General features: G+C 41.0%; 2 protein-coding genes and 1 long non-coding RNA gene across 8 annotated transcripts in view; 1 reads left to right on the forward strand and 2 right to left on the reverse strand.

Annotated features, from left to right (window-relative positions):
* Nucleotides 1-25,928, forward strand: part of LOC125718408 (capping protein inhibiting regulator of actin dynamics-like) — a 160,339-nt gene that overhangs the window by 19,529 nt on the left and 114,882 nt on the right. The gene's annotated exons all lie outside the window — the stretch shown is intronic.
* LOC125717370 (G-protein coupled receptor family C group 5 member B-like) lies at nucleotides 1,043-2,790 on the reverse strand. The gene is made up of 2 exons (XM_048990228.1): nucleotides 1,365-2,790; nucleotides 1,043-1,228 (listed from the first exon to the last, which is right to left on the reverse strand). Exons 1-2 carry the CDS (start codon nucleotides 2,379-2,381, stop codon nucleotides 1,193-1,195), a joined length of 1,053 nt encoding a protein of 350 aa, XP_048846185.1. The 5' UTR covers nucleotides 2,382-2,790; the 3' UTR covers nucleotides 1,043-1,192.
* On the reverse strand, nucleotides 9,283-17,282 carry LOC125717372 (uncharacterized). 6 transcript variants are annotated; one of them, XR_007384510.1, is made up of 4 exons: nucleotides 16,105-17,279; nucleotides 15,680-15,806; nucleotides 15,219-15,505; nucleotides 9,283-11,766 (listed from the first exon to the last, which is right to left on the reverse strand). It is a non-coding gene; the product is annotated as an uncharacterized LOC125717372 (long non-coding RNA). The 6 variants fall into 6 exon arrangements; XR_007384509.1 differs by having other exon boundaries at nucleotides 15,973-17,279; XR_007384513.1 differs by having other exon boundaries at nucleotides 9,283-11,282; nucleotides 11,383-11,766; nucleotides 15,680-17,279.

A 25,928-nucleotide genomic window follows, 5' to 3' on the forward strand; every position in this document is an offset into this window, starting at 1 on the left:
TATCTTTGTCGCACAGACAGAACTGCCAGATAGAATGGATTTGCATTCCTCTACCTCAGACAGTATAGTTTACATTACACTTTCAGAATAGAGTAATTAGAATTAGAATTTGGTGATCGTTGTTGACACACCACAGTGAAATGTGTCCTCTGCATTTGACCCATATGTGACATTGTGACACAGCAGGGGGCAGCTAATTCAGCACCCAGGAAGCAATGCTTGGGTATGGTACCTTGCTGGTTGGGGATTTAAACCAACGATCTTTCACCACTCCCATCCAGGAAATGTTACAAGTGTATTAAATCATGCACCACACGTCTGAGGAACAGTTTCTTCCCCAAGCAGTGAAATTGCTGGGCAGTCAGCACCGCCGTAGATCAAGTACCCGATTGGCCTAATGAGGTCATGTGTTTTTTGTAGCATCACGCACCTTATTGTAGGACTGTCCATCCATCCATCACTGTATCCACTTAATCCTAACTGGGGTCATGGAGGGGACCGGAGCTTATACCGGGAACAATGGGCACAGGCAGGAACCAACCCTGGGCGGCGGGCGCCAACACACCACAGGGCACACACACTCACATAGTTACATGCACACGCACACAATTACGGGGCCATCATGTAAACGTCAACCTATCATGTAAACTTTTGGACTGTGTGAGGAAACCGGAGCTCCCGACAAAAACCCACACAAACACGGGGACAGCATGCAAACTCCACACAGAAAGGTCCTACACCCGACCCGGGGACCGAACCCAGGACCTTCTCGCTGTCAGGCAGCAGCGCCACCATGCCGCCCCAATTGTAGGACTGTATGAGACTATGTTTGGAAATATGTTTTGCTGCCTGGTTTTTATTGTCAGGTTTTTATTGCAGCTACAATACAGTATTCTACGCATTTTTGTAATTACTGGTGCACTGGATGTGTAATGTGAGGCTTTTTAATCGTATACAGGCTTATTACAACTTATTTATTTCTGTTCATTTCTATTTATGTACGTCTTTTATGTAAGGAGGAAAGAGAACAAGAGCAGAAGTATTTCATTATACATTTTTATTATTTACATATATAGATAAAATCTTGACATTCAACTTATATACATTTGAATTTTTTAATGGGATGTCTAGTCCCACTGGTGGTCTGCCACTGTCTGTCTGTCGCCAAAAAACATGCACAGTCTCCACAGCTCTACACTGATGTATAGGGGGGGTCGGCGGAGGTCACCTGCACGTGAGAGACAGGAATTTAGTCATCATGCAAACATCATTCAACAGATCACTGGTGACGAATGGTATGTTTGACTGGGATAGCTAAGGAGATAAGGGTGTGTGTGTGGTGCTGAGTGAGAAGCTGCACTCACTGGTTCCTCATCTAGGATTATGAGCCTGGTGCTGCTGAAGGACACTGAGTCTTCGGGCTCCTCAGACTCCAAGGAGGACAGGGAAGTGTCCCCACTAAAGCTCAGCTGTGTCGGGGCCCACAAGGCGTTGATTCTTTCCAGCAGCATGGGCTCAGGGGGCTGGTTCAGCCAGGCATGGGCCTCAGGGATGGCATGGAGGAATAACAGCAGCCACACCTGCACCAGGAGCACTATTGCTTGCTCAAAACTGTCCCACTTGGAGGGTAGAGCAAACGCTGCATTTGCATGCATATAGAAGGTGATCCTGGTGGCCCACAGCAGGGCAGACATGAGTGCTGTGGCAAGCAGCAGCACAGCCCCACGTTTCCAGTGCTGCTGCTTCCTGCAGCAACTCCATGCCACGCCTGAAAGTGCCGCACCGAGCAGGACCACCACAAAGATGAGGGGCATGACGATGTGCAGCGTGTGGGACTGACAGGTCAGCTGGTCCTGGTACACAGCAATTACAGCCACCCATTGGGTAGCTGCAAATACTTGCCCCAGGGCCAAGACCACAATCAGTCCCCCCAGGGCTCGGATACTACAGCTGCGATAACGCTTTGGCAGCCAGTACAGCCTCATGCCCTGTGTCAGCAGACATGCAAGGCATGGGAAAAACAGCACTGCCAAGAGGATATGCTGGGCGATGCAAGCAAACCAGCCATCCTGAATGAGGTGTAGAAGGCTGAGGCCACAGAGCCCGAAGATGGAGGTCAACATCAGGAGCAGTGCTGTGACCCTGCTACGCCTTTCACTCTCTGCAACCCCCAACAAGCGGCAGGTCAGCAGCACGGCCAGGATTAGCGAGACCAGGGCTGTCCCTCCCACTGCCGTTAGTATCGCCACGCCCCACCCAATGCCCAAATCACAAAGGGCTGGAAAGGGCTTCATGAGGGAGCTGCAGCCTGCAGGAGCAGCTTTATCCACAAAGAAGCCTAATTCAGCCAAAAGGAACAGGAGAAGGTTTGAGAAAGCCATTACTGTGAGAGACGCTGAAGTGCTCAAAACAGAATGCGGAGTTCACCCGTGGTTTTCGTTTAAATAGGCAAATCTTATCTACGTTAAATATCAAGTGGTACGTAATCACTGAATGTTCTAGAACTTTCAAAATACAACGTGCGCAAAACGTAACAAACGTGAAGTTGAATGATAAATGAGTTATTAAATATTATGCCGCAGTGTTATGATTAACTGTGATTTATTCGTTCTCTAATATTTTACAGTTTATTCGTTCTGAAGCTTAGTTTTGCAAAAATAAATAAATCGCCACAGCCGCTTTAAGGAGAGGTTGTAAGTTATTGTATTATATTATAGTGAGCGGTGAGTGACCGCACTTTTTAAGTTACGAAGGGGGGGGGGGGACAGGGACGGTGCTCTGGAAGCGGAGCTAAGATACTGTGCGCTGGGGCGAGGGGAGCCGCGAAGTCATGTTGTCTGCCGGGGGGGGGGGGAGAGAAGCAATCGTGCCCGTCGCCGGTGATAGACGACTGGCAGAGGAGGGATGGGGGGGCTGTGGTAGCGAGGCAATGAAGCGTTTAATGAAGTCGCCCAACGCTACATATTGTACCTTACCTGAACTTGTCTGGAAATTAATATTAATGACCGTTCCACGAGCTAAGGCATTCACTAGCCAATCAGGAAATGGTTCCCTCATGAATATTAATGAGTTTCCCACCCCAACCTATAAAAGGCAAATTCGCAGCACATCCATTGACTGCCGGAAATCCACTATAGTGCCCCCTGCTTTTTTTCTTTCTTATTCTACATGACGGATTTTCCCCTGTCTGCCACGCTGTAATCAGCAATGTGCAGTGTTTCAAAAGTAATTTTTCAGTTATTGTTTGCTATATTGCATATATGGGAACACTACACCCTCTGCCAGTCAGTGTTTGAGTTTTAAATAACGTTGTACCGTTTAGGAATGATTGCTTAATGGAAGGTATGTCTTTCTATGTACAGTTGCAATCAGAAATATTCAAGCCCTTCACCTCAAAAGACATTATAGTAATGTAGATTAAAGATAATAAGAACACAAGAACTATACAAACGAGAGGAGGCCATTCGGCCCATCAAGCTCGCTTGGGGAGAACTAAACTAATGGCAATAATGGCAATAAATGACAAAAAATCTCATTAAACAACAAAAAAACACTGATACATATCTGAGTTAATTTGACAAACAGAATTTAACTTAACTTCGAAGATCAAATGAAAAATGTAACACTTTTCACACATGTGCATGTCCAGTATTATTCAACCCCCAGCTTCAGTACTTTGTGGAGCATCCTTTTGCTTTTATAACTTCTAACAAATGTTTACAGTAAGTGCTGACAAGCTTCTTACGTCTCTCAATCGGAATCTTTGCCCATTCTTCACGCGTAAAGGCCTCTAGCTCAGTGCTGTTTACATCTGAATTGTTTAATGGGATTTCAACCTGATTTAAACCTGAGACTGAGAAGGTCACTCCAGGATGTTGCAGGACCTTTTTCTCATCCAAGCTTTGGTTGATTTGGATGTTTGCTTGGGGTCATTGTCTTGCTGGAAAGTCCAGTGATCACCAAGGTGCAATTTGTCAACAGAAGACATCACATTTCTCTTTAAAATGACCTGGTATTTCTGGGAATCCATGATGCCAGGTACATGATCAAGGTTCCCAGTTCCTGCCGCAGAAAAACAAGCCACCTCCTTGCATGACCGTGGGGATGGTTTTCTTCTGGTCAAAAGCCTGGCCTTTCGCACAGCAGACATACCGCTGGTCCATATGCCCAAACAGGTCCAGTTTGGTTTCATCAGTCCATAGAACTGTCTCCCAAAACTCTGGAGTTCTATCCAAATTCCTTCTAGCATATTGAAGTCGACTTTTGACTTTCCTTCAGGTCAAGAGTGGAGTGCGTCTTGGAGTCCGGCCATGAACACCTTCTTTATTCGGTGCACGTCTTATAGTTGCCACTGAACAGTGGCAGAATAACTGCACACAAGGCCCCGGGGCAAAACACAGATCGGGCCCCCCCTCCACCCCCACGCATGCACTTGTACGTATGGCGGCGCTGAAACGAGTTTTAAAATGTAGGTGCAGGATCACAAAAAACTTAACGAGAGAATTCGACTGTCCCTCACAAAAACTGTAAAGTTTTAGTGGCTAAATTGCATTTTCTACGCCTTTTCAGACAGGAGGAGATTTGTTTAGCTCTGCCTAGAAAATTTTTATACAATTTAGACAGAATCATTAACCTACTTTAACGCATTTATTTATACAACTGCATATTTCCCACATTTTGACATCAGTGATGCAGTGAACATACAGTCGCTATTTCCTGACGCCAACCCTCCCCATTAATCCGGGCTTGGGTCCGGTACCTAGTTGAGCTGGCTTGCTCCCTTAAGTGGCTGGGTTAGGCTAAACTATATACATATTTACAAAGACTACAATAAAACATCACGAAATATGTAGTCAAACAAAACGCAGTTTAAAGAAGGTAGCCTACCTGGCAAAATTGCAAACAAACAAATTAAAAGGCTGACAAAATATAATCGGGCTATACCCAACAAAAAGCAGTTTTTAAGATCGTAGCCTACATGGTGAAATTGAATTACTTTCTGGACTAACAAACACAACCAGGCATAAACATTATGCACCTTTCTAGTCTTGATGTGTGTCGTCAGACGGATGAGGACGTTAGGCAGCCTTTGGATCCTACCCATCATGCACTGCAGTTTTTTGCAAATTCCTCAAACGGAAAACCATTGAATACAAAAGGAACAGCTTAGTTTGACTTCAAAACATTACTTTGTATTATATTTTAAGTTTGTTGTATTCATGTAACAGACTTTTTTTTTCTAAAAATGTAAAATTACACCATACACCCACCATAATAAGAAGGTATAAAAAATGACATATATAAAATCACAAGTCACTGTTAAAGTGTAATTATTGTGTTATAGCTGTCAAAAGATTTGGAGAAATTATATCAATATAACTTTATGTGTATTTAGTATATTGGAGGGTGCTCTTTTTGCTAGGGGGAGGGCCCTCTATGATCCTGGGGAGGGCCCAGGGGCGGTGGCCCCGCCTATAGCTCTGCTCCTGGTCACAGCGCCTATCCTCATCATCCCCACACCGGGCAAAGTATGACCATCTCTGGTCATTTGGCTGCAGAGCTTACAGTACAATTTTTAAGTTTTATTGCTCTTAAATGTGAAGATAGGAGAAAGTCACTGTTTGAAGAATTTGAAATATTGTCATTTTTTAAATGTATATTTCTAATAATTTATTTTTTTAATACAATTTCATTTGAATGTCAAAAATGAACAGATACTCCCAGCTCCAGGACAAATAATAATGTGAAATCCTTACTTTCTGTGAGGAAGTAGTATTTGTACGGCTTCCCCACAGCCCCCATCACTGTGACTCTCTGGCACAGCAGTTCACAGCCGTGTCTTCAGCTTTCAGGCTGTTCATCTGTAAATACAGCTGGTTCCCGCTGTTATCTCTAGCGATGGTGAATCTCCCCTGAACAGACTGGGCATAGTATATGTGGCTACTGCCCGTGTGGATAAAAGCAACCCACTCCAGTCTCTTCCCAGGAGCCTGTCTGACCCAGTGCATATGATAGCTACTGATTGTGAACCATGTCTATCTGTGTGATTCTCCAGGCTTTTTAACTGCTGGTTTCGACTTAGTCTGTGTATCAACACCTAGAGAAATGAGAAAAACAAGTTGCTGTTGCTGAATATTTACTTAAGTATATAACCATCAGAACTACTGGGAATCATGTTAAAGATGCCACGACTGACATATTCAGATCCATTCACCTCTCAGTGCAGAGATAAGTATATGATTATGTCAGGTTTTGCATGAACTCCTCCTCAGATATACCTAAAGGTAGGTGGCAGAGTCAGGGCAGTGCGGGATCTCATGAGAAACAGGATCTGTACTATTATATAGGGACTTGTGTAATAGTACAGATCCTGTTTTCTCACACAAGTCCCTGTATAATAGTACAGATCCTGATTTCTCACAAGGTGTTACGGTCCAGTCTAGGGTTGGAATGCAACAGAAAGGGAAGAGGGAAAAACAGGACAATCAGGGACGGAGAAAAGAGAACACAGGACACAAAGGGATATTTTTTTAGTTTTTTTATATTTTATACACACTTTCACAACATTGGGTGTATCAGACTTCAGGAGTGACCATGGCCAAAATAATAAACGAAACACCACTACCGCACGAATGCCCAAACTAAGCTAATCATAACTGAGAAAACGAAATACAAACAAAACGACAACACTAATACCTAACTCCCTACCCAAATTAACAATAACACATCACATTGCGCAAAAGCAAACTGGCAGTCACTCCTTACACACCAAGACACGAACTCACAAGAAACATAAAATCTGGTGACAGTACAGAAGGGCAAAAGCAAACGGACAGTCAGAAAATGCAGGCAAAGGGTCAAACCAAGGAAACAACAAACCAGAGCAAAAGTACCAAAAGAGGGCGAAGCCGAAATCAGAAACCAAAACAATCATACACGAGCAAGCAAACCAATACAGTAAACCAATGAGCAGAGCTCCCGAGGTTGTCTAGCTGGCGTCTTCTCTTCTCAGGACCCGGAAATGACGAGCGGTGCATCGGACGAGTCGTGGGCGGGGTCTGGATGGATGAGGTGTCAAGTTCTGGAGAGGGCCATTTCCTCATCAGCACTTAGTTACGATAGAAGTATGCAGTGGGGTGGTCTTTCAAGTCGGCCTTGTCCACAACAGAGGCACGACAAACCTCCAAGGAGGAGTCTGTCGTTTGTGCAGTGATCAGAGCGTCCGTAGTGGAGGGGACCTCTGGGGAAACAGCAAGTTTCACAGGGACCCGCGATTCAGGATCACCTGTCGAAGTAGGCGCTGGGTCGGACATACATTTCTCGTGCCAGATTAATGTCGGTGAACTTGCGTCGCTGGGCCCGCGTTAAAACACAAGCTGGAAACACCTGGGACAAATCCGCTGCAACATCATTTGCGCAGATCTCAGGTTCTGGAGCAACTTCAGGTAGGGGAACAATCCTCTTCCCCGCAATGTCATTCGCCAGGATGAACGTGAGCCCAGGAACAGGTAACTGGGTCTGGACCACAACACGTACAAATCCCGGATAGTCAGGAGTACATAGATAAACAGTATGCAAAGGAACTACAGCCACACATATATCGATACCCTGCACCAATACGTCGGTGCCACAGTAAGTTGTACCATCTAAAGGTATAACTCCTTCAATTAAGAAAGACTGAGCCGCTCCCGTATCCCGTAGGATAGTCGCAGGGTGACGTACCTTGCCTTCACCAAGCAACACAGAAGCAGGAAACAGGCTGGATCAACAATACTAATTGAATTACCATCAGGACAGGCAACAACATGTACTTTCTTAGTTACAGCACAAGCATTCTTACGCTTTAGCGCGGGACAAACAGAAATGATGTGACCCACCTCGTAGCAATAGAAGCATTCTCTCTTCTCTACAGGTGGTGAAGAAGAAGCGGACGAAGGAGACGATGTCACAGGATGGGGACCAAGTTTGTGAGGCAGAGGGGTTGGGGTAAACACAGTCTTATGGTCAATACAAATTCGTCAGCAAGGGTGGCAGCTTCGGCTAAACAAGTTACCTTCTGTTCATTTAGGTACGCCACTACACAATTGGGAACACAATTCTAAAATTCTTCTAATAACAATTCCTTGAGCTGCTCAAAGTGAGAGACACCATTTGTCAAACAACAAAGCTTTCTCACGAGCAAACTCAACATGGGTTTGGCTGGCGGTTTTATCCAGCTTTCCGAAATTCTGCCGGTAAGTCTCAGGTACTAGTCCATACGCCCATAGCACAGTAGCCTTAACGATGTCATGATCTAGGCTCTGTTCTAATGCCAGAGCTGAGCAAACTTCCTGCGTCTTCCCCTCTAACTTGCATTGTAGCAGCAGCGACCACAGATGTCTAGGCCAGTTCAAGGTCGTAGCAATCCTCTTGAAAATAGCGAAGTAAGCATCCACCTCATGTTCCCGAAACACAGGAACGAGACTGATATGGCGACTAACTTTAAAGCCTGAATTTTCACCTCCAATTCCCTGGGAGACTGGTGAACCTGAGGGAGAACGAAGACTAGATTTGAGGAGCGTCTAGGGCACCAGCCCGGTCACGGGTGGGCAGGCCGGCTTGAGGGGTCGTATTCGGTGAGTGTACCTTATGTGGAAGGGGCACAGGTTTTTGTTCACCCATGCTAATCCTCTGTAATGCCACCTCCTTGTCAGCCTCGACTTCCAATGCCCGGACACGGAGTAGCTGAGCCTGGTACTCCTGCTTTTTAATCTCCAGTTCCAGCTCCCTAAACCGAATTGTCAGCAGCAGGTCCTCCCTGGTTGAGCTAGTATTGCCGAGATCAACGCCGCCGACTTCCGCTGCAGCCGCCAACCGCACGGGAGTGGACGCAACACTCGGCGAGCCCCCCAACTCAGGTAGGATACCCTGTCGAATTAGGTCGTCCAACAACACTTGCTTCATAACCTGCTTAGAGGTTTCAGCGGGGACCAAAACATTAAAGAACTCTGCTATTCCTAGCAGAACGTCCTTACGGCACTTATCGAACTGTTCGAGTGTGGGGTAGAGAGTGAAAGCAACGAGGTCGAACTGAGCCATTCCTACTAACACCACTACAACACCCCCCTCCCCCCACAAAAAAAAAACCTCCAGACAAACACCAGAAAAGAGAAAAACGGATGAGCCCCCAATTTCTGTTATGGTCCAGTCTAGGGTTGGAGCGTAGCAGAAGGGACAGGCAATAGGGAAAAGGAGAAACAGGACAACCAGGGGCGGAGGAAAGGGAACACGGGACATAAAGGGATATTTTTTTTAATAATTTTATATACACTTTCACAACATTAGGTGCAACAGACTTCGGGAGTGACACGGGCCAAAACAATAAACAAAACACCGTCACCGAACGATTCCCCAATCTAAGCTGAACCTAAGTGAAAAAAACACAAACAAAAACGACAATACTAAGTCCTATCTCCCTAGCCAAACCAACCATTAAGCAACCTGTCATGCAGAACAAAAATGGTGGCCACTCCATACGCATCATAGCACAACACACAGGAAACACAAAAGCCAAAACGACAGTGTCCGAGGGGGCAAGCAAAAGAATAGTCAACAAGCAGGCGGGAGATCAAGACCAAAGAAACAATCAAAGCCGGGGCGAAGGTACCGGGAAAGGGCGAGGCGAAAATATGAAACCAAGAAACAAAACTGCCATACACAAGTAATCCAAACATAATACAGCAAACCAATAACCAAAAGCAATGAACAAGAGCTCTGAAGGTTTGTGAGCTGTGGCCTTCTCTCTCCCAGACACAGGAAGTAGCGCTGAAGGCAGGGGGCGTGGCCAGGTACGGGAGGCAAAGCCGAAAGTGCAGCTGGCGAATGGCGACGAGAGCGGAAGGTCCGAAGAATCTGCCTGGACCTCCTGCAAACACTTACGGCACGTAACAGTGCTGTATTAATTAAATTACTGAACACTATAATACAATACAGTATCACTGTACATAAATATTCAATTCAATTTTATTAACAGCGCATTTTCACGACGCTACATTGCCTCAAAGCGTTTATTGTAGTTTCGCTGCTGCATCTCGGTGGCTGGTTTTTGGCAGCTAATCATAAGCTTTGATGAGCCTATGCTTGTTACTAAGAGAAAATGACTTTCTTGTCATGTTTTCTGTGCACGCTGCATTAGCCTCGGATAGCCAGTCAGAAGCAGACGGGCTCCCGCAAGGTAAGGTAGGATGATCAAAGTAAAAAAAAAAAAACACCGCTGTTTTAATATATATTATAACGTTTAAAAAGACCCGAAACAAACTCTGTTAGCGGACTACTTGATTACTATAGGTGAGTTATTTAAACAGAATTTGTACAGGATTGATTTTGTCGCAAGCTTTTTGAGCTATATATGCGACTTGCCACTATTACTGGGATCACTATACGCAGTTTCCACTGAATTTCTAAATATATTATGATTCCCGGTCCCGATGCTCCCCTTTGGATACTATTGCATACCGCCCCATCCCCAATCTAGGGGAAAGTAATGATTAATCAGCTGGCAACCCCCCCGCACCCCGATGGTCAAATTTCACCTCATTGTAAGCTCGTGGCTGTTTTTTGTCGTCACGGTTGTCTGGCCGGAACAGATTATCAACGTCGGTACAGGCGACCGTGTTATTGGATCGATTCCGACTGAAAAGAAAGTCATTGTGAGGATGGAAATTTTATTATGTTAAACTTCCCATAGGCACGCCATCGCTGTCACAACTAGGCATTTCATTGGCTGCAGTAGCTAGGTATCTCATTGGCTGTCCCGCTGAATCCTATTTCCATGGAGACGATTGTGCGTTCCAAAACTACGTAAGCAATAGCCGTGTATAAATTCTGAGGTGCAGTTCCCGAGTATCAGAACGATATTTTGTAGCACTGTGTCTAGCTAGTTCCATTCACTTCACTAATCTTTATTATCTGAATCAGTAATCTTATTATCTTTAATAATCTTTCAAGCACTAAAATGTGCAGCAAAATTAAAGAAGTCTGGCACGTGGAGGTTCATTTTGAACAACGGGGCAAAGCAGATAGTGTCTGCTTCAAAATACATCGAAGCAAGACGAGGTGCTTCATTGTAACGCCAGTGTCTTACGATGAACTCAGTGAGTCTGGCCAGGCTCTGCTAAGAAATATTGTGCTAAAGTTCCTCCACCTGGACCGCAACTTACCTCATGGTGAGGAACCATGCACACCTGCGGTCCAGGATACGTGCTGCAGCCCAGCCACAGCAGCTGCGACAGGTACTGCATCACCTGCGGATCGCACACCTTTCAACAGAGTGATTAGCATATGCCCATGGCCCAAGCTCAAGAAGAAGGTAATGGAAAGTGGTAAAAAGGCCTGTATACTCACCCTGCATTATTGTTTTCAGGTGGTGCAGACGGTGAAGGAGACCCCGAGGCCCCAGATATCATTTTGGGCAGCAGACATGGGAGGATCGTTTCTTTCCTCAGATCCTTCCTGAGGATTCCAAAGATGCTCCTCGAGGTACTGGGCTTAGTTTTAAGGAGTTAAAATGGTGCTGGACATATTAGGAGTTATTATGCTTCAGGTAACACTAGTCTGATGGTTGGTGTTGGCTCTGTACACCACAGAATATCAAGAAACGATGGGCTCCATGTCCAACCTAGGACTGTCTCCTACCACCAGACCAAAAGCAGCCAAAGTCCTCCTCCGCAGCCTCTTTGCAGCCTAATTTTTGGGCTGCTCTTAAGGGATGAAGATATCCCCGTAACCCTGCGAAGGAGTAAGAACTGTGGCTAGTTACATCCATCCATCCATTTTCTCCTACCACCAGACCAAGAGCAGCCAAAGTCCTCCTCCACAGCCTCGTTGCAGCCTAATTTTTGGGCTGCTCTTAAGGGATGTAAATATTCCCCCTAACCCTGCGAAGGAGCAAGAACTGTGGCTACCCTGTGGTCAGTTACATCCATCGATCCATCCATTTTCTAAACCGCTTATCCTACTGGGTCGCAGTAGCCTCAGCATGTTTTTGGACTGTGGGGGGAAACCGGAGTACCCGGAGGAATCCCCACGATGACAAGCAAACTCTGCACACATGTGATCCAGGCGGAGACTCGAAGCCAGGTCCCAGAGGTGTGAGGCAACAGTGCTAACCACTGCACCACCATGCCGCCCCGTGGTCAGTTGCAGTATATTGTAAATAAAATGTGCTTTCAGTAAAATCTTGCACACTACTGTATTGTTGTCTGGTTATATTTATGTACATCGCACAACTCTAACTTTTGTCGCTGTTCTGTTGGCATCAGGACAGATAAAATATTGATCCTAAGCAGGATTTTTCCTTTGCTTATATTAATGGTTTTATCCATGGCTGCTTCATTTATTCCCAATGAATGCACTTCAAAGATCTGTGTTCTTTAAGGGTATGACAGCAGTTTCTTAAACTTTATCCAGTTCACACTCTTCTTTTCTCTCAAGTGTTTGTGGAAAGTCTTCCCTAACTTACTGCAATTAACACGCTTTACTTTACACTTTACAACATCTTGGCCAATGGTTTATTCACCCTTTCAGAAATTGCACTATTTAAAATACAAAATGGTAGAGCTCAGTTTCAAGTGAATTCATCCTCTCATTTTGTTTTTATTTCACTAAACAATGATAAACCAGATGTGACAAATGCTTTTCTTGCTTTTCTTTCTGCCCCAGAAGAATCAAGCAGGAGGTTAAGTCAGTGACCCACCAGGAATTCTCCACATTCGCCCAGTTGACCCACTGACTCTGCAGGGCAACTAAGCGGGACAAGATTTGGTCAGAACAGCAAGCAGAAGATGCTCGTTCAGTCAAACAAAGTACAATGTACAAGTCAAACCCAGAATAGACAGAAGAAAGTCAAACCCATTTGGGTAACCAACAGATGTAGCTGGGGCAGAAGGCAGGACGACAAAACGACAGACAGGGACACTGACAGTGAGCATGAGAACTGGGAGTGTGAGTGATCGTTTGAGGCACCTGCAGGTGGAGATGGCCAGAGAGGATGAGCATTCCTGCAGCAGGTACCGAGTACTGGACAGACGCATTGATCCATAACTGAACTACAGGCATTAATATAAAAAATGCTTCTCTGATCGACTTGTCTAGTTGTGTAAAAAGAGCCACTGTCAATGACATCATGGAAATCATATGCAAAACTGTCACCTATTAAAGGGGAGGTGTCACTGTGTGGATGCTGTATCACCCAGTGAAGACGTCCTCAGTCATGGACGTGTTTCTAGGGGTTTGGATTTTGTACATTTACTGAAAGGTAAGATGATATTTATGCTGCAATTTGTGTTGTTACAAGAACAAGAAGATGGATCAGTAAAGTATGTCTGTCTTTGGTCACATCTCTTGTTTCACAGGGTCTCTCAGCATCTCCTTGACCCCATCCACACACTCAGAGGTAAAGACTCCGGGTCAGTCTCTAAGTATCACATGTCACGGTTCAGGCTACACTTTTTCGAGCTACTGGATTCACTGGGTTTGTCAGGCTCCTGGAAAGGGCTTGGAATGGCTGGGATATGATGGTGGCTCAAGCTACGCAAACAGTGTGAAGGGTCGCCTGAACCTGAACAGAGAAAGCTCCAACAGCAGGTCATCTCTCACACTGACTGATCTCAGAGCGGAGGACACCGCTGTGTATTACTGCGCCCGAGATGCACAGTATGAGAGGGGAACAGGGCAGCTGCACAGTAAGTAGCTGGAGAACACAAGAGGACATACGTTACTTAAAGGAGCGGTACGGGGGTGTACCGGTTATCAGTCACCTCACACCTCGCTTCCCCTCCCAAAATATCTCCAGTCCTCTCCCTCACAGCAGGCTCCCCCTTTTCTAACCTGTACACCTGAACATGGGTAAAGGAGCCTGTGAATTCAGCCTGAACATTAGTAGCTTCTACAGTGGAGTCCCTGGTACAGTGTGATCCAGGGTCCAAAATGAACACTCACCAGATGTCAAATTCAGGTAGAACGTGGTTGACTGTCGCTTGCAAAACAAATGTCTATGTGACACAAAAAGACAATTTGTTATTGTGGCCCGTGAAGAACAGGCTTGGCCATTTTTTTCATCTACCAGCCACCTTGACCTGTGAGTGAAAAAGTGGTGGCAGTGGTGATACTCTTACACCAACTGGTGGCAGTGGTGATACTCTTACACCAACTGGTGGCAGTGGTGATACTCTTACACCAACTGGTGTTAGGAGCCATCAAGTCAGGGCCCTTAAAAATCTTATTTGTTCATCACCACAAAATCGAGCAGAGCCACACGAGCTGATTCATTTAGTACATGGAGGGCAAATAACATTAACAATCTGGGGCAAACACAAAGACACACACATATAATGTATAATCATAAAAATGTCAAACATACTTTAGTTGATGATAAAATTTTGCAAAGTATTCCAAATTAAATTAACTGTAAAAAGAATAAAAATTCTTCCAAGCAGTTCCTTTTATCTTCATTTAACAGCTAGATTTCTTGAAAAATCCCAGCCTGAGATGGACCAGCAACCCGCCCAGGGCGTACCCCAACCTGAGATGGGCTCCAGACCCCCTGAAGCCCTGACCGGGATAAGCAGCTGGAAGATGAAAGTAAGCATTTCTTGAAAAATGCTTTGAAAATTGCAGCTTTTCCCCATATGGGGGCAGCAGAGCTCTTTATGAAGACAAGTATGACCATCTGCATTTATTAAGAGGCTCCTTCTACCCCCCAGGGAGGTAAACAAATTCACCCACCTGCCCGTCATATAAATGAGGTTCCTCTAAACACACAGACTTCACCATCAAATCAGCCAAAGACTTTGTGTTACAATGGAAGCTCTGAGAGTCCTGATACTTTTAATGCCTTTATTTCCATCTAAGATCACTGTACTTTATAGATTATTGTTCTTACTCAAACTCCAGTTATTTTTCTATACACTGTTGTATATTTTAAAAATTGCATCCATTAATGAAATTAATAATCTTATTATTATTATTTTTTTACAGGTTAAAGGTATTTTGTGCAACCGTTAAGGGATTTCTGAATTATAAGACCAGGAGAAAAATTTAAATAGTTAAGAGAAAATTTTAAGGAAACCTTAAGGAGGAGACTTACAGGTGTTTTGTGCAACCGGCCCCAGGCATTTAATGACTTCTTAGACACAGCCATCACAAGTGTTTCTGACTGCGGGGAGATTGTTGATCCTTACCTCGGCAGCGACGTTCACGTCTCTGGTGATGAATTGGAAGAGCATGGGGGTCATGAGGCCACTGGAAAGGGGTGTGTGGCTCCCAATGTCTTTGCAAGAGGACGAAGGTCCAAGTCTTTAGAGTCTTGATGCTCAATGTCTTGCTGTATGGACGTGAGATGTGGACGCTATCCAGTGAGCTGAGACGAAGACTGGACTCCTTCGGTACTTTGTCTCTTCGCGTACCGCTGGTTTGACTTTGTGTCGAATGAGCGGTGGCTAGAGGAGTCCCGAATGAGGCGCATTACCTGCATTGAGAGGGAGCGTCAGTTACTGCACTACAGCCATGTGGCACATTTCCCTGAGGGTGATCCGGCTCGCAGGATCCTCCATGCTGAGGATCCAAGTGGCTGGACCAGGTGTTACGTGGGACACCCACGTAACACCTGGCTGCGGTAGGTGGGACTGGACCATGTATCTACCTGGGGGATCACCGGCTGGGATCACAAGAAGTTTCACTGTGTGGTGGATCAAGCCACGGGCTGCATCAGCGCATGCTCCCCAGCCTGAGCTGACCTAGTTCTGAAGAGACGGGATTTTATTTCTTTTCTGAAAGGGAAGCAGAGTGATACAAAAGGGGAAATCACAAACAGCTTCAATGGAAAGAGGCTCCAAGTTCTAATTTATACAATGCAACAAGGTATTTCTAGATGGTCTCCGCTCTATGTACATTCCAGTCATTCATACTTTTCTTGGCTAGATGCCATTCCTTTACCTTGTTTGTTCACTACAGGAACACTGCTGATTTTAATAATTTCTATAGAAATTCCTTATTTGTAAATACAGCTTTCCAAGTCAAGAAAGGTTAATCCTTGATGGTCAGTCCCAAAAACTTCTTCTACAGTACCCAAGAAGCAGGGTGGTTTGGAAGGAGGCCCTTCCTCAGCTAAGCTCCTGGCCTCAGCAGCAGAAACAGCAAGCCGATTGCCGTCGTCTCCTGCCCCAGTCTAATGGCCTGGTCAGCGTGTATGGCTGTCCACAAAAAATCACATATTCCAGGTATGTGTCATGGTGCGCGAACCGGGGAGGCAGGGACAGGACTCGAGGAATCAGGGAACACGGAGGTTAATTCGGAGTGAAGACAAGCAGGACAACGGAACAGGCAGAAAACACGCAATGACATTAATGACTGGACTCAGGAAACATACTCTAATGCGGACTTAAATACATCAGATTAATTAAAACAACATATTTAAAGAATAGTTAAACATAGTTAAAGAAACAGCTGGTAACACAGGGATTCCACACAAGGTAGATGAGGAGGGGGGACCGGACGAGCAGGTCATGACAGTATGAATGAATACACTGCTTTGTTTTTTATGTCCTTTGCGGAAAAAACATAAAAAAAAACACAAAAATAACAATATATCTATATATATATATTCCCTCCACCACCCCTGTTCCACGGAGGACTGCTTTGTTTTTTATGTCCTTTGCAAGAAAAACATAAAAAAAACAGAAAAATATCAATATATCTATACATATTCCCTCCACCACCCCTCCTCCACGGAGGACTGCTTTGTTTTTTATGTCCTTTGCAAGAAAAACAACATAAAAAAACAGAAAATATCAATATATCTATACATATTCCCTCCACCACCCCTCCTCCACGGAGGACTGCTTTGTTTTTTATGTCCTTTGCAAGAAAAACAACATAAAAAAAACAGAAAAATATCAATATATCTATACATATTCCCTCCACCACCACTCCTTCACGGAGGACTGCTTTGTTTTTTATGTCCTTTGCAAAAAAAAACATAAAAAACACAAAAAAAATCAATATATCTATATATATTCCCTCCACCACCCCTCCTCCATGGAGGACTGCTTTGTTTTTTATGTCCTTTGCGAAAAAAAAATATATAAAAAAACACAAAAATAACAATATATCTATATATATTCCCTCCACCACCCCTCCTCCACGGAGGACTGCTTTGTTTTTTATGTCCTTTGCAAGAAAAACAACATAAAAAAAACAGAAAAATATCAATATATCTATACATATTCCCTCCACCACCCCGCCTCCACGGAGGACTGCTTTGTTTTTTATGTCCTTTGCAAAAAAAAAAAATATATAAAAAAAAACACAAAAATAACAATATATCTATATATATTCCCTCCACCACCTCTCCTCCACAGAGGACTGCTTTGTTTTTTATGTCCTTTGCAAAAAAAAAAAAAAAAAAAAAAAAAAAAACACAAAAATATCTATATATATCTATCTATATATATCTATATATCTATCTATATCTATATATCTATCTATATCTATATATCTATCTATATCTATATATATATATATATATCTATATATATATATATATATCTATATATATATATATATATATTCCCTCCACCACCCCTCCTCCACGGAGGACTGCTTTGTTTTTTATGTCCTTTGCAAGAAAAACAACATAAAAAAAACAGAAAAATATCAATATGCATTCTTGGTAATCGGTGTCGGAGGGTCCAGGTTTCCAGCTTAGCCATGATCTTATTTCTCAGGTCAGCTGCTCTTGTATTCAGCCTACTAGGGCTTGTAGTTCTTGGGGCTTGGTACCCAATCTCGGAATGTGGGGATGATGATGATGATATCTCCCCCCTGACCTGTCGTCCTGGCTCCCCCTTGTCGTAGCATTCGTGTTCTACCTCATCAATCTCTAGTTGTGATAGCAGTTGTTTCTTGCGGATGTTGGAACATTGAGCTACTAGTTGTTTTGGTGTTAGTCTTGATGTGGGGTGTCGAAGAATCCATAAGTCCCACATCCGCTTCATGTAACCTCTTTCACTGGGGTTACTTGTATAGTAGCATTCCAACAGTCCCTTGTACTCATCTCTTGTCCATGCATGTCTTGTTCTTGTTCCAGTAGCCCACTTATCGTCAGATTGTCCTGGTTCCTCAACATCTGGCGCAGACCTTGTTAATCCGGGCGACGTCTGAGCCGGCATGATTTGTCTCTCATATTTGGTATGTTTGTCTCTCATATTTGAGGTAGGCACAGTAAAGCGTGAGGAGGTCTTGCCTAAGGACCCCTACTGGAGGTAGGCCACAACCGTGTGAAAGGCGGCGATCTTACCACTACACTATCCAGCCATATATATATTCCCTCCACCACCCCTCCTCCACAGAGGACTGCTTTGTTTTTTATGTCCTTTGCAAAAAAAAAAAAAAACATAAAAAAAAAACAAAAATATCAATATATCTATATATATTCCCACCACCACCCCTCCTCCACGGAGGACTGCTTTGTTTTTTATGTCCTTTGCGGAAAAATACAAAAAAAAAACACAAAAATATCAATATATCTATACATATTCCCTCCACCACCCCTCCTCCACGGAGGACTGCTTTGTTTTTTATGTCCATTGCGGAAAAAAAAACAACAACATAAAAAAACACAAAAATATCAATATATCTATATATATTCCCACCACCACCCCTCCTCCACGGAGGACTGCTTTGTTTTTTATGTCCTTTGCGGAAAAAAAACATAAAAAAACGCAAAAATATCAATATATCTATACATATTCCCTCCACCACCCCGCCTCCACGGAGGACTGCTTTGTTTTTTATGTCCTTTGCAAAAAAAAAACATTAAAAAAAACACACAAATATCAATATATCTATATATATTCCCTCCACCACCCCTCCTCCACGGAGGACTGCTTTGTTTTTTATGTCCTTTGCAAAAAAAAACATAAAAATATATATATATATATATATATATATATATATATATATATATATATATATATATATATATATATATATATATATATATATATATATATTCCCACCACCACCCCTCCTCCACGGAGGACTGCTTTGTTTTTTATGTCCTTTGCGGAAAAAAACATAAAAAAAAAAAAAAACACAAAAATATCAATATATCTACATATATTCCCTCCACCACCCCTCCTCCACGGAGGACTGCTTTGTTTTTTATGTCCTTTGCTAAAAAAAACATAAAAAACACAAAAATATCAATATATCTATATATATTCCCTCCACCACCCCTCCTTCGCAGAGGACTGCTTTGTTTTTTATGTCCTTTGCAGAAAAAAAACAACAACATAAAAAAACACAAAAATATCAATATATCTATACATATTCCCTCCACCACCCCTCCCCCACGGAGGACTGCTTTGTTTTTTATGTCCTTTGCAAAAAAAACATAAAAAACACAAAAATATCAATATATCTATATATATTCCCTCCACCACCCCTCCTCCACGGAGGACTGCTTTGTTTTTTATGTCCTTTGCAAGAAAAACAACATAAAAAAACAGAAAATATCAATATATCTATACATATTCCCTCCACCACCCCGCCTCCACGGAGGACTGCTTTGTTTTTTATGTCCTTTGCAAAAAAAAAATATATATATATTAAAAAAAACACAAAAATAACAATATATCTATATATATTCCCTCCACCACCTCTCCTCCACGGAGGACTGCTTTGTTTTTTATGTCCTTTGCTGAAAAAAACATAAAAAACACAAAAATATCAATATATCTATACATATTCCCTCCACCACCCCTCCTCCACGGAGGACTGCTTTGTTTATTATGTCCTTTGCGGAAAAAAAACAACAACATAAAAAAACACAAAAATATCAATATATCTATACATATTCCCTCCACCACCCCGCCTCCACGGAGGACTACTTTGTTTTTTATGTCCTTTGCAAAAAAAAAAAAATATATAAAAAAACACAAAAATAACAATATATCTATATATATTCCCTCCACCACCTCTCCTCCACGGAGGACTGCTTTGTTTTTTTATGTCCTTTGCAAAAAAAAACAACATAAAAAAAACAGAAAAATATCAATATATCTACACATATTCCCTCCACCACCACTCCTCCACGGAGGACTGCTTTGTTTTTTATGTCCTTTGCAAAAAAAAAAAAATATAAAAAAAACACAAAAATAACAATATATCTATATATATATTCCCTCCACCACCTCTGTTCCACGGAGGACTGCTTTGTTTTTTATGTCCTTTGCAAAAAAAAAAAAAAAAACAACATAAAAACACACAAATATCAATATATCTATATATATTCCCTCCACCACCCCTCCTCCACGGAGGACTGCTTTGTTTTTTATGTCCTTTGCAAGAAAAACAACATAAAAAAAAACAGAAAAATATCAATATATCTATACATATTCCCTCCACCACCCCTCCTCCACGGAGGACTGCTTTGTTTTTTATGTCCTTTGCTAAAAAAAAACATAAAAAACACAAAAATATCAATATATCTATATATATTCCCTCCACCACCCCTCCTCCACGGAGGACTGCTTTGTTTATTATGTCCTTTGCGGAAAAAAACATAAAAAAAGACAAAAATATCAATATATCTACATATATTCCCTCCACCACCCCTCCTTCGCAGAGGACTGCTTTGTTTTTTATGTCCTTTGCAGAAAAAAACATAAACAAACACAAAAATATCAATATATCTATATATATATTCCCTCATCCACCCCTCCTTTACGGAGGACTGCTTTGTTTTTTATGTCCTTTGCAAGAAAAACAACATAAAAAAACAGAAAATATCAATATATCTATACATATTCCCTCCACCACCCCTCCTCCACGGAGGACTGCTTTGTTTTTTATGTCCTTTGCGGAAAAAAACATAAAAAAAACACAAAAATATCAATATGTCTATATATATTCCCTCCACCACCCCTCCTTCGCAGAGGGCTGCTTTGTTTTTTGTGTCCTTTGCAGAAAAAAACATAAAAAAACACAAAAATATCAATATATCTATATATATATTCCCTCATCCACCCCTCCTTTACGGAGGACTGCTTTGTTTTTTATGTCCTTTGCAAAAAAAAACAACAACATAAAAACACACTAATATCAATATATCTATATATATTCCCTCCACCACCCCTCCTTCGCAGAGGACTGCTTTGTTTTTTATGTGTTTTGCAGAAAAAAACATAAAAAAAACACAAAAATATCAATATATATATATATATATATATATATATATATATATATATATATATATATATATATATATATATATATTCCCTCCACCACCCCTCCTTTACGGAGGACTGCTTTGTTTTTTATGTCCTTTGCAAAAAAAAAAAAACAACAACATAAAAACACACAAATATCAATATATCTATATATATTCCCTCCACCACCCCTCCTCCACGGAGGACTGCTTTGTTTTTTATGTCCTTTGCAACAAAAACAACATAAAAAAAACAGAAAAATATCAATATATCTATACATATTCCCTCCACCACCCCTCCTCCACGGAGGACTGCTTTGTTTTTTATGTACTTTGCAAAAAAAAACATAAAAAACAGAAAAATATCAATACATCTATATATATATTCCCTCCACCACCCCTCCTCCACGGAGGACTGCTTTGTTTTTTATGCCCTTTGCAAGAAAAACAACATAAAAAAAAACAGTAAAATATCAATATATCTATACATATTCCCTCCACCACCCCTCCTCCACGGAGGACTGCTTTGTTTTTTATGTCCTTTGCTAAAAAAAACATAAAAAACACAAAAATATCAATATATCTATATATATTCCCTCCACCACCCCTCCTCCACGGAGGACTGCTTTGTTTATTATGTCCTTTGCGGAAAAAAACATAAAAAAAGACAAAAATATCAATATATCTACATATATTCCCTCCACCACCCCTCCTTCGCAGAGGACTGCTTTGTTTTTTAAGTCCTTTGCAGAAAAAAACATAAAAAAACACAAAAATATCAATATATCTATACATATATTCCCTCATCCACCCCTCCTTCGCAGAGGACTGCTTTGTTTTTTATGTGTTTTGCAGAAAAAAATATAAAAAAACACAAAAATATCAATATATCTCTATATATATTCCCTCATCCACCCCTCCTTCGCAGAGGACTGCTTTGTTTTTTATGTCCTTTGCAGAAAAAAAACAACAACATAAAAAAACACAAAAATATCAATATATCTATACATATTCCCTCCACCACCCCTCCCCCACGGAGGACTGCTTTGTTTTTTATGTCCTTTGCAAAAAAAACATAAAAAACACAAAAATATCAATATATCTATATATATTCCCTCCACCACCCCTCCTCCACGGAGGACTGCTTTGTTTTTTATGTCCTTTGCAAGAAAAACAACATAAAAAAACAGAAAATATCAATATATCTATACATATTCCCTCCACCACCCCGCCTCCACGGAGGACTGCTTTGTTTTTTATGTCCTTTGCAAAAAAAAAATATATATATATTAAAAAAAACACAAAAATAACAATATATCTATATATATTCCCTCCACCACCTCTCCTCCACGGAGGACTGCTTTGTTTTTTATGTCCTTTGCTGAAAAAAACATAAAAAACACAAAAATATCAATATATCTATATATATTCCCTCCACCACCCCTCCTCCACGGAGGACTGCTTTGTTTATTATGTCCTTTGCGGAAAAAAAACAACAACATAAAAAAACACAAAAATATCAATATATCTATACATATTCCCTCCACCACCCCGCCTCCACGGAGGACTACTTTGTTTTTTATGTCCTTTGCAAAAAAAAAAAAATATATAAAAAAACACAAAAATAACAATATATCTATATATATTCCCTCCACCACCTCTCCTCCACGGAGGACTGCTTTGTTTTTTTATGTCCTTTGCAAAAAAAAACAACATAAAAAAAACAGAAAAATATCAATATATCTACACATATTCCCTCCACCACCACTCCTCCACGGAGGACTGCTTTGTTTTTTATGTCCTTTGCAAAAAAAAAAATATATAAAAAAAACACAAAAATAACAATATATCTATATATATATTCCCTCCACCACCTCTGTTCCACGGAGGACTGCTTTGTTTTTTATGTCCTTTGCAAAAAAAAAAAAAAAAACAACATAAAAACACACAAATATCAATATATCTATATATATTCCCTCCACCACCCCTCCTCCACGGAGGACTGCTTTGTTTTTTATGTCCTTTGCAAGAAAAACAACATAAAAAAAAACAGAAAAATATCAATATATCTATACATATTCCCTCCACCACCCCTCCTCCACGGAGGACTGCTTTGTTTTTTATGTCCTTTGCTAAAAAAAAACATAAAAAACACAAAAATATCAATATATCTATATATATTCCCTCCACCACCCCTCCTCCACGGAGGACTGCTTTGTTTATTATGTCCTTTGCGGAAAAAAACATAAAAAAAGACAAAAATATCAATATATCTACATATATTCCCTCCACCACCCCTCCTTCGCAGAGGACTGCTTTGTTTTTTATGTCCTTTGCAGAAAAAAACATAAACAAACACAAAAATATCAATATATCTATATATATATTCCCTCATCCACCCCTCCTTTACGGAGGACTGCTTTGTTTTTTATGTCCTTTGCAAGAAAAACAACATAAAAAAACAGAAAATATCAATATATCTATACATATTCCCTCCACCACCCCTCCTCCACGGAGGACTGCTTTGTTTTTTATGTCCTTTGCGGAAAAAAACATAAAAAAAAACACAAAAATATCAATATGTCTATATATATTCCCTCCACCACCCCTCCTTCGCAGAGGGCTGCTTTGTTTTTTGTGTCCTTTGCAGAAAAAAACATAAAAAAACACAAAAATATCAATATATCTATATATATATTCCCTCATCCACCCCTCCTTTACGGAGGACTGCTTTGTTTTTTATGTCCTTTGCAAAAAAAAACAACAACATAAAAACACACAAATATCAATATATCTATATATATTCCCTCCACCACCCCTCCTTCGCAGAGGACTGCTTTGTTTTTTATGTGTTTTGCAGAAAAAAACATAAAAAAACACAAAAATATCAATATATATATATATATATATATATATATATATATATATATATATATATATATATATATATATATATATATTCCCTCCACCACCCCTCCTTTACGGAGGACTGCTTTGTTTTTTATGTCCTTTGCAAAAAAAAAAAAACAACAACATAAAAACACACAAATATCAATATATCTATATATATTCCCTCCACCACCCCTCCTCCACGGAGGACTGCTTTGTTTTTTATGTCCTTTGCAACAAAAACAACATAAAAAAAACAGAAAAATATCAATATATCTATACATATTCCCTCCACCACCCCTCCTCCACGGAGGACTGCTTTGTTTTTTATGTACTTTGCAAAAAAAAACATAAAAAACAGAAAAATATCAATACATCTATATATATATTCCCTCCACCACCCCTCCTCCACGGAGGACTGCTTTGTTTTTTATGCCCTTTGCAAGAAAAACAACATAAAAAAAAACAGTAAAATATCAATATATCTATACATATTCCCTCCACCACCCCTCCTCCACGGAGGACTGCTTTGTTTTTTATGTCCTTTGCTAAAAAAAACATAAAAAACACAAAAATATCAATATATCTATATATATTCCCTCCACCACCCCTCCTCCACGGAGGACTGCTTTGTTTATTATGTCCTTTGCGGAAAAAAACATAAAAAAAGACAAAAATATCAATATATCTACATATATTCCCTCCACCACCCCTCCTTCGCAGAGGACTGCTTTGTTTTTTAAGTCCTTTGCAGAAAAAAACATAAAAAAACACAAAAATATCAATATATCTATACATATATTCCCTCATCCACCCCTCCTTCGCAGAGGACTGCTTTGTTTTTTATGTGTTTTGCAGAAAAAAATATAAAAAAACACAAAAATATCAATATATCTCTATATATATTCCCTCATCCACCCCTCCTTTACGGAGGACTGCTTTGTTTTTTATGTCCTTTGCAAAAAAAAAAACATAAAAAAACACAAAAATATCAATATATATATATATATTCCCTCCACCACCCCTCCTCCACGGAGGACTGCTTTGTTTTTTATGTCCTTTGCGGAAAAAAACATAAAAAAACACAAAAATATCAATATATCTATATATATTCCCTCCACCACCCCTCCTTCGCAGAGGGCTGCTTTGTTTTTTGTGTCCTTTGCAGAAAAAAACATAAAAAAAACAAAAAAATATCAATATATCTATATATATATTCCCTCATCCACCCCTCCTTTACGGAGGACTGCTTTGTTTTTTATGTCCTTTGCAAAAAAAAAACAACAACATAAAAACACACAAATATCAATATATCTATATATATTCCCTCCACCACCCCTCCTTCGCAGAGGACTGCTTTGTTTTTTATGTGTTTTGCAGAAAAAAACATAAAAAAACACACAAATATCAATATATCTATATATATTCCCTCCACCACCCCTCCTTCGCAGAGGACTGCTTTGTTTTTTATGTGTTTTGCAGAAAAAAACATAAAAAAACACAAAAATATCAATATATCTATACATATTCCCTCCACCACCACTCCTCCACGGAGGACTGCTTTGTTTTTTATGTCCGTTGCAAAAAAAAAACAACAACATAAAAACACAAAAATAACAATATATCTATATATATATATTCCCTCCACCACCCCTCCTCCACGGAGGACTGCTTTGTTTTTTATGTCCTTTGCAAGAAAAACAACATAAAAAAAAACCAGAAAAATATCAATATATCTATACATATTCCCTCCACCACCCCTCCTCCACGGAGGACTGCTTTGTTTTTTATG

The sequence above is a fragment of the Brienomyrus brachyistius genome, chromosome 22 (assembly GCF_023856365.1).
Source record: "Brienomyrus brachyistius isolate T26 chromosome 22, BBRACH_0.4, whole genome shotgun sequence".
Lineage (NCBI taxonomy): Eukaryota > Metazoa > Chordata > Actinopteri > Osteoglossiformes > Mormyridae > Brienomyrus > Brienomyrus brachyistius.

Coding starts and splice junctions, on each gene's coding strand:
- LOC125717370 (XM_048990228.1), bottom strand. CDS start 2,381: ATGGCTTTCTCAAACCTTCTCCTGTTCCTTTTGGCTGAATTAGGCTTC. Junction 1,229..1,364: donor TAATCCTAGATGAGGAACCA/GTGAGTGCAGCT, acceptor TCTCACGTGCAG/GTGACCTCCGCCGACCCCCC.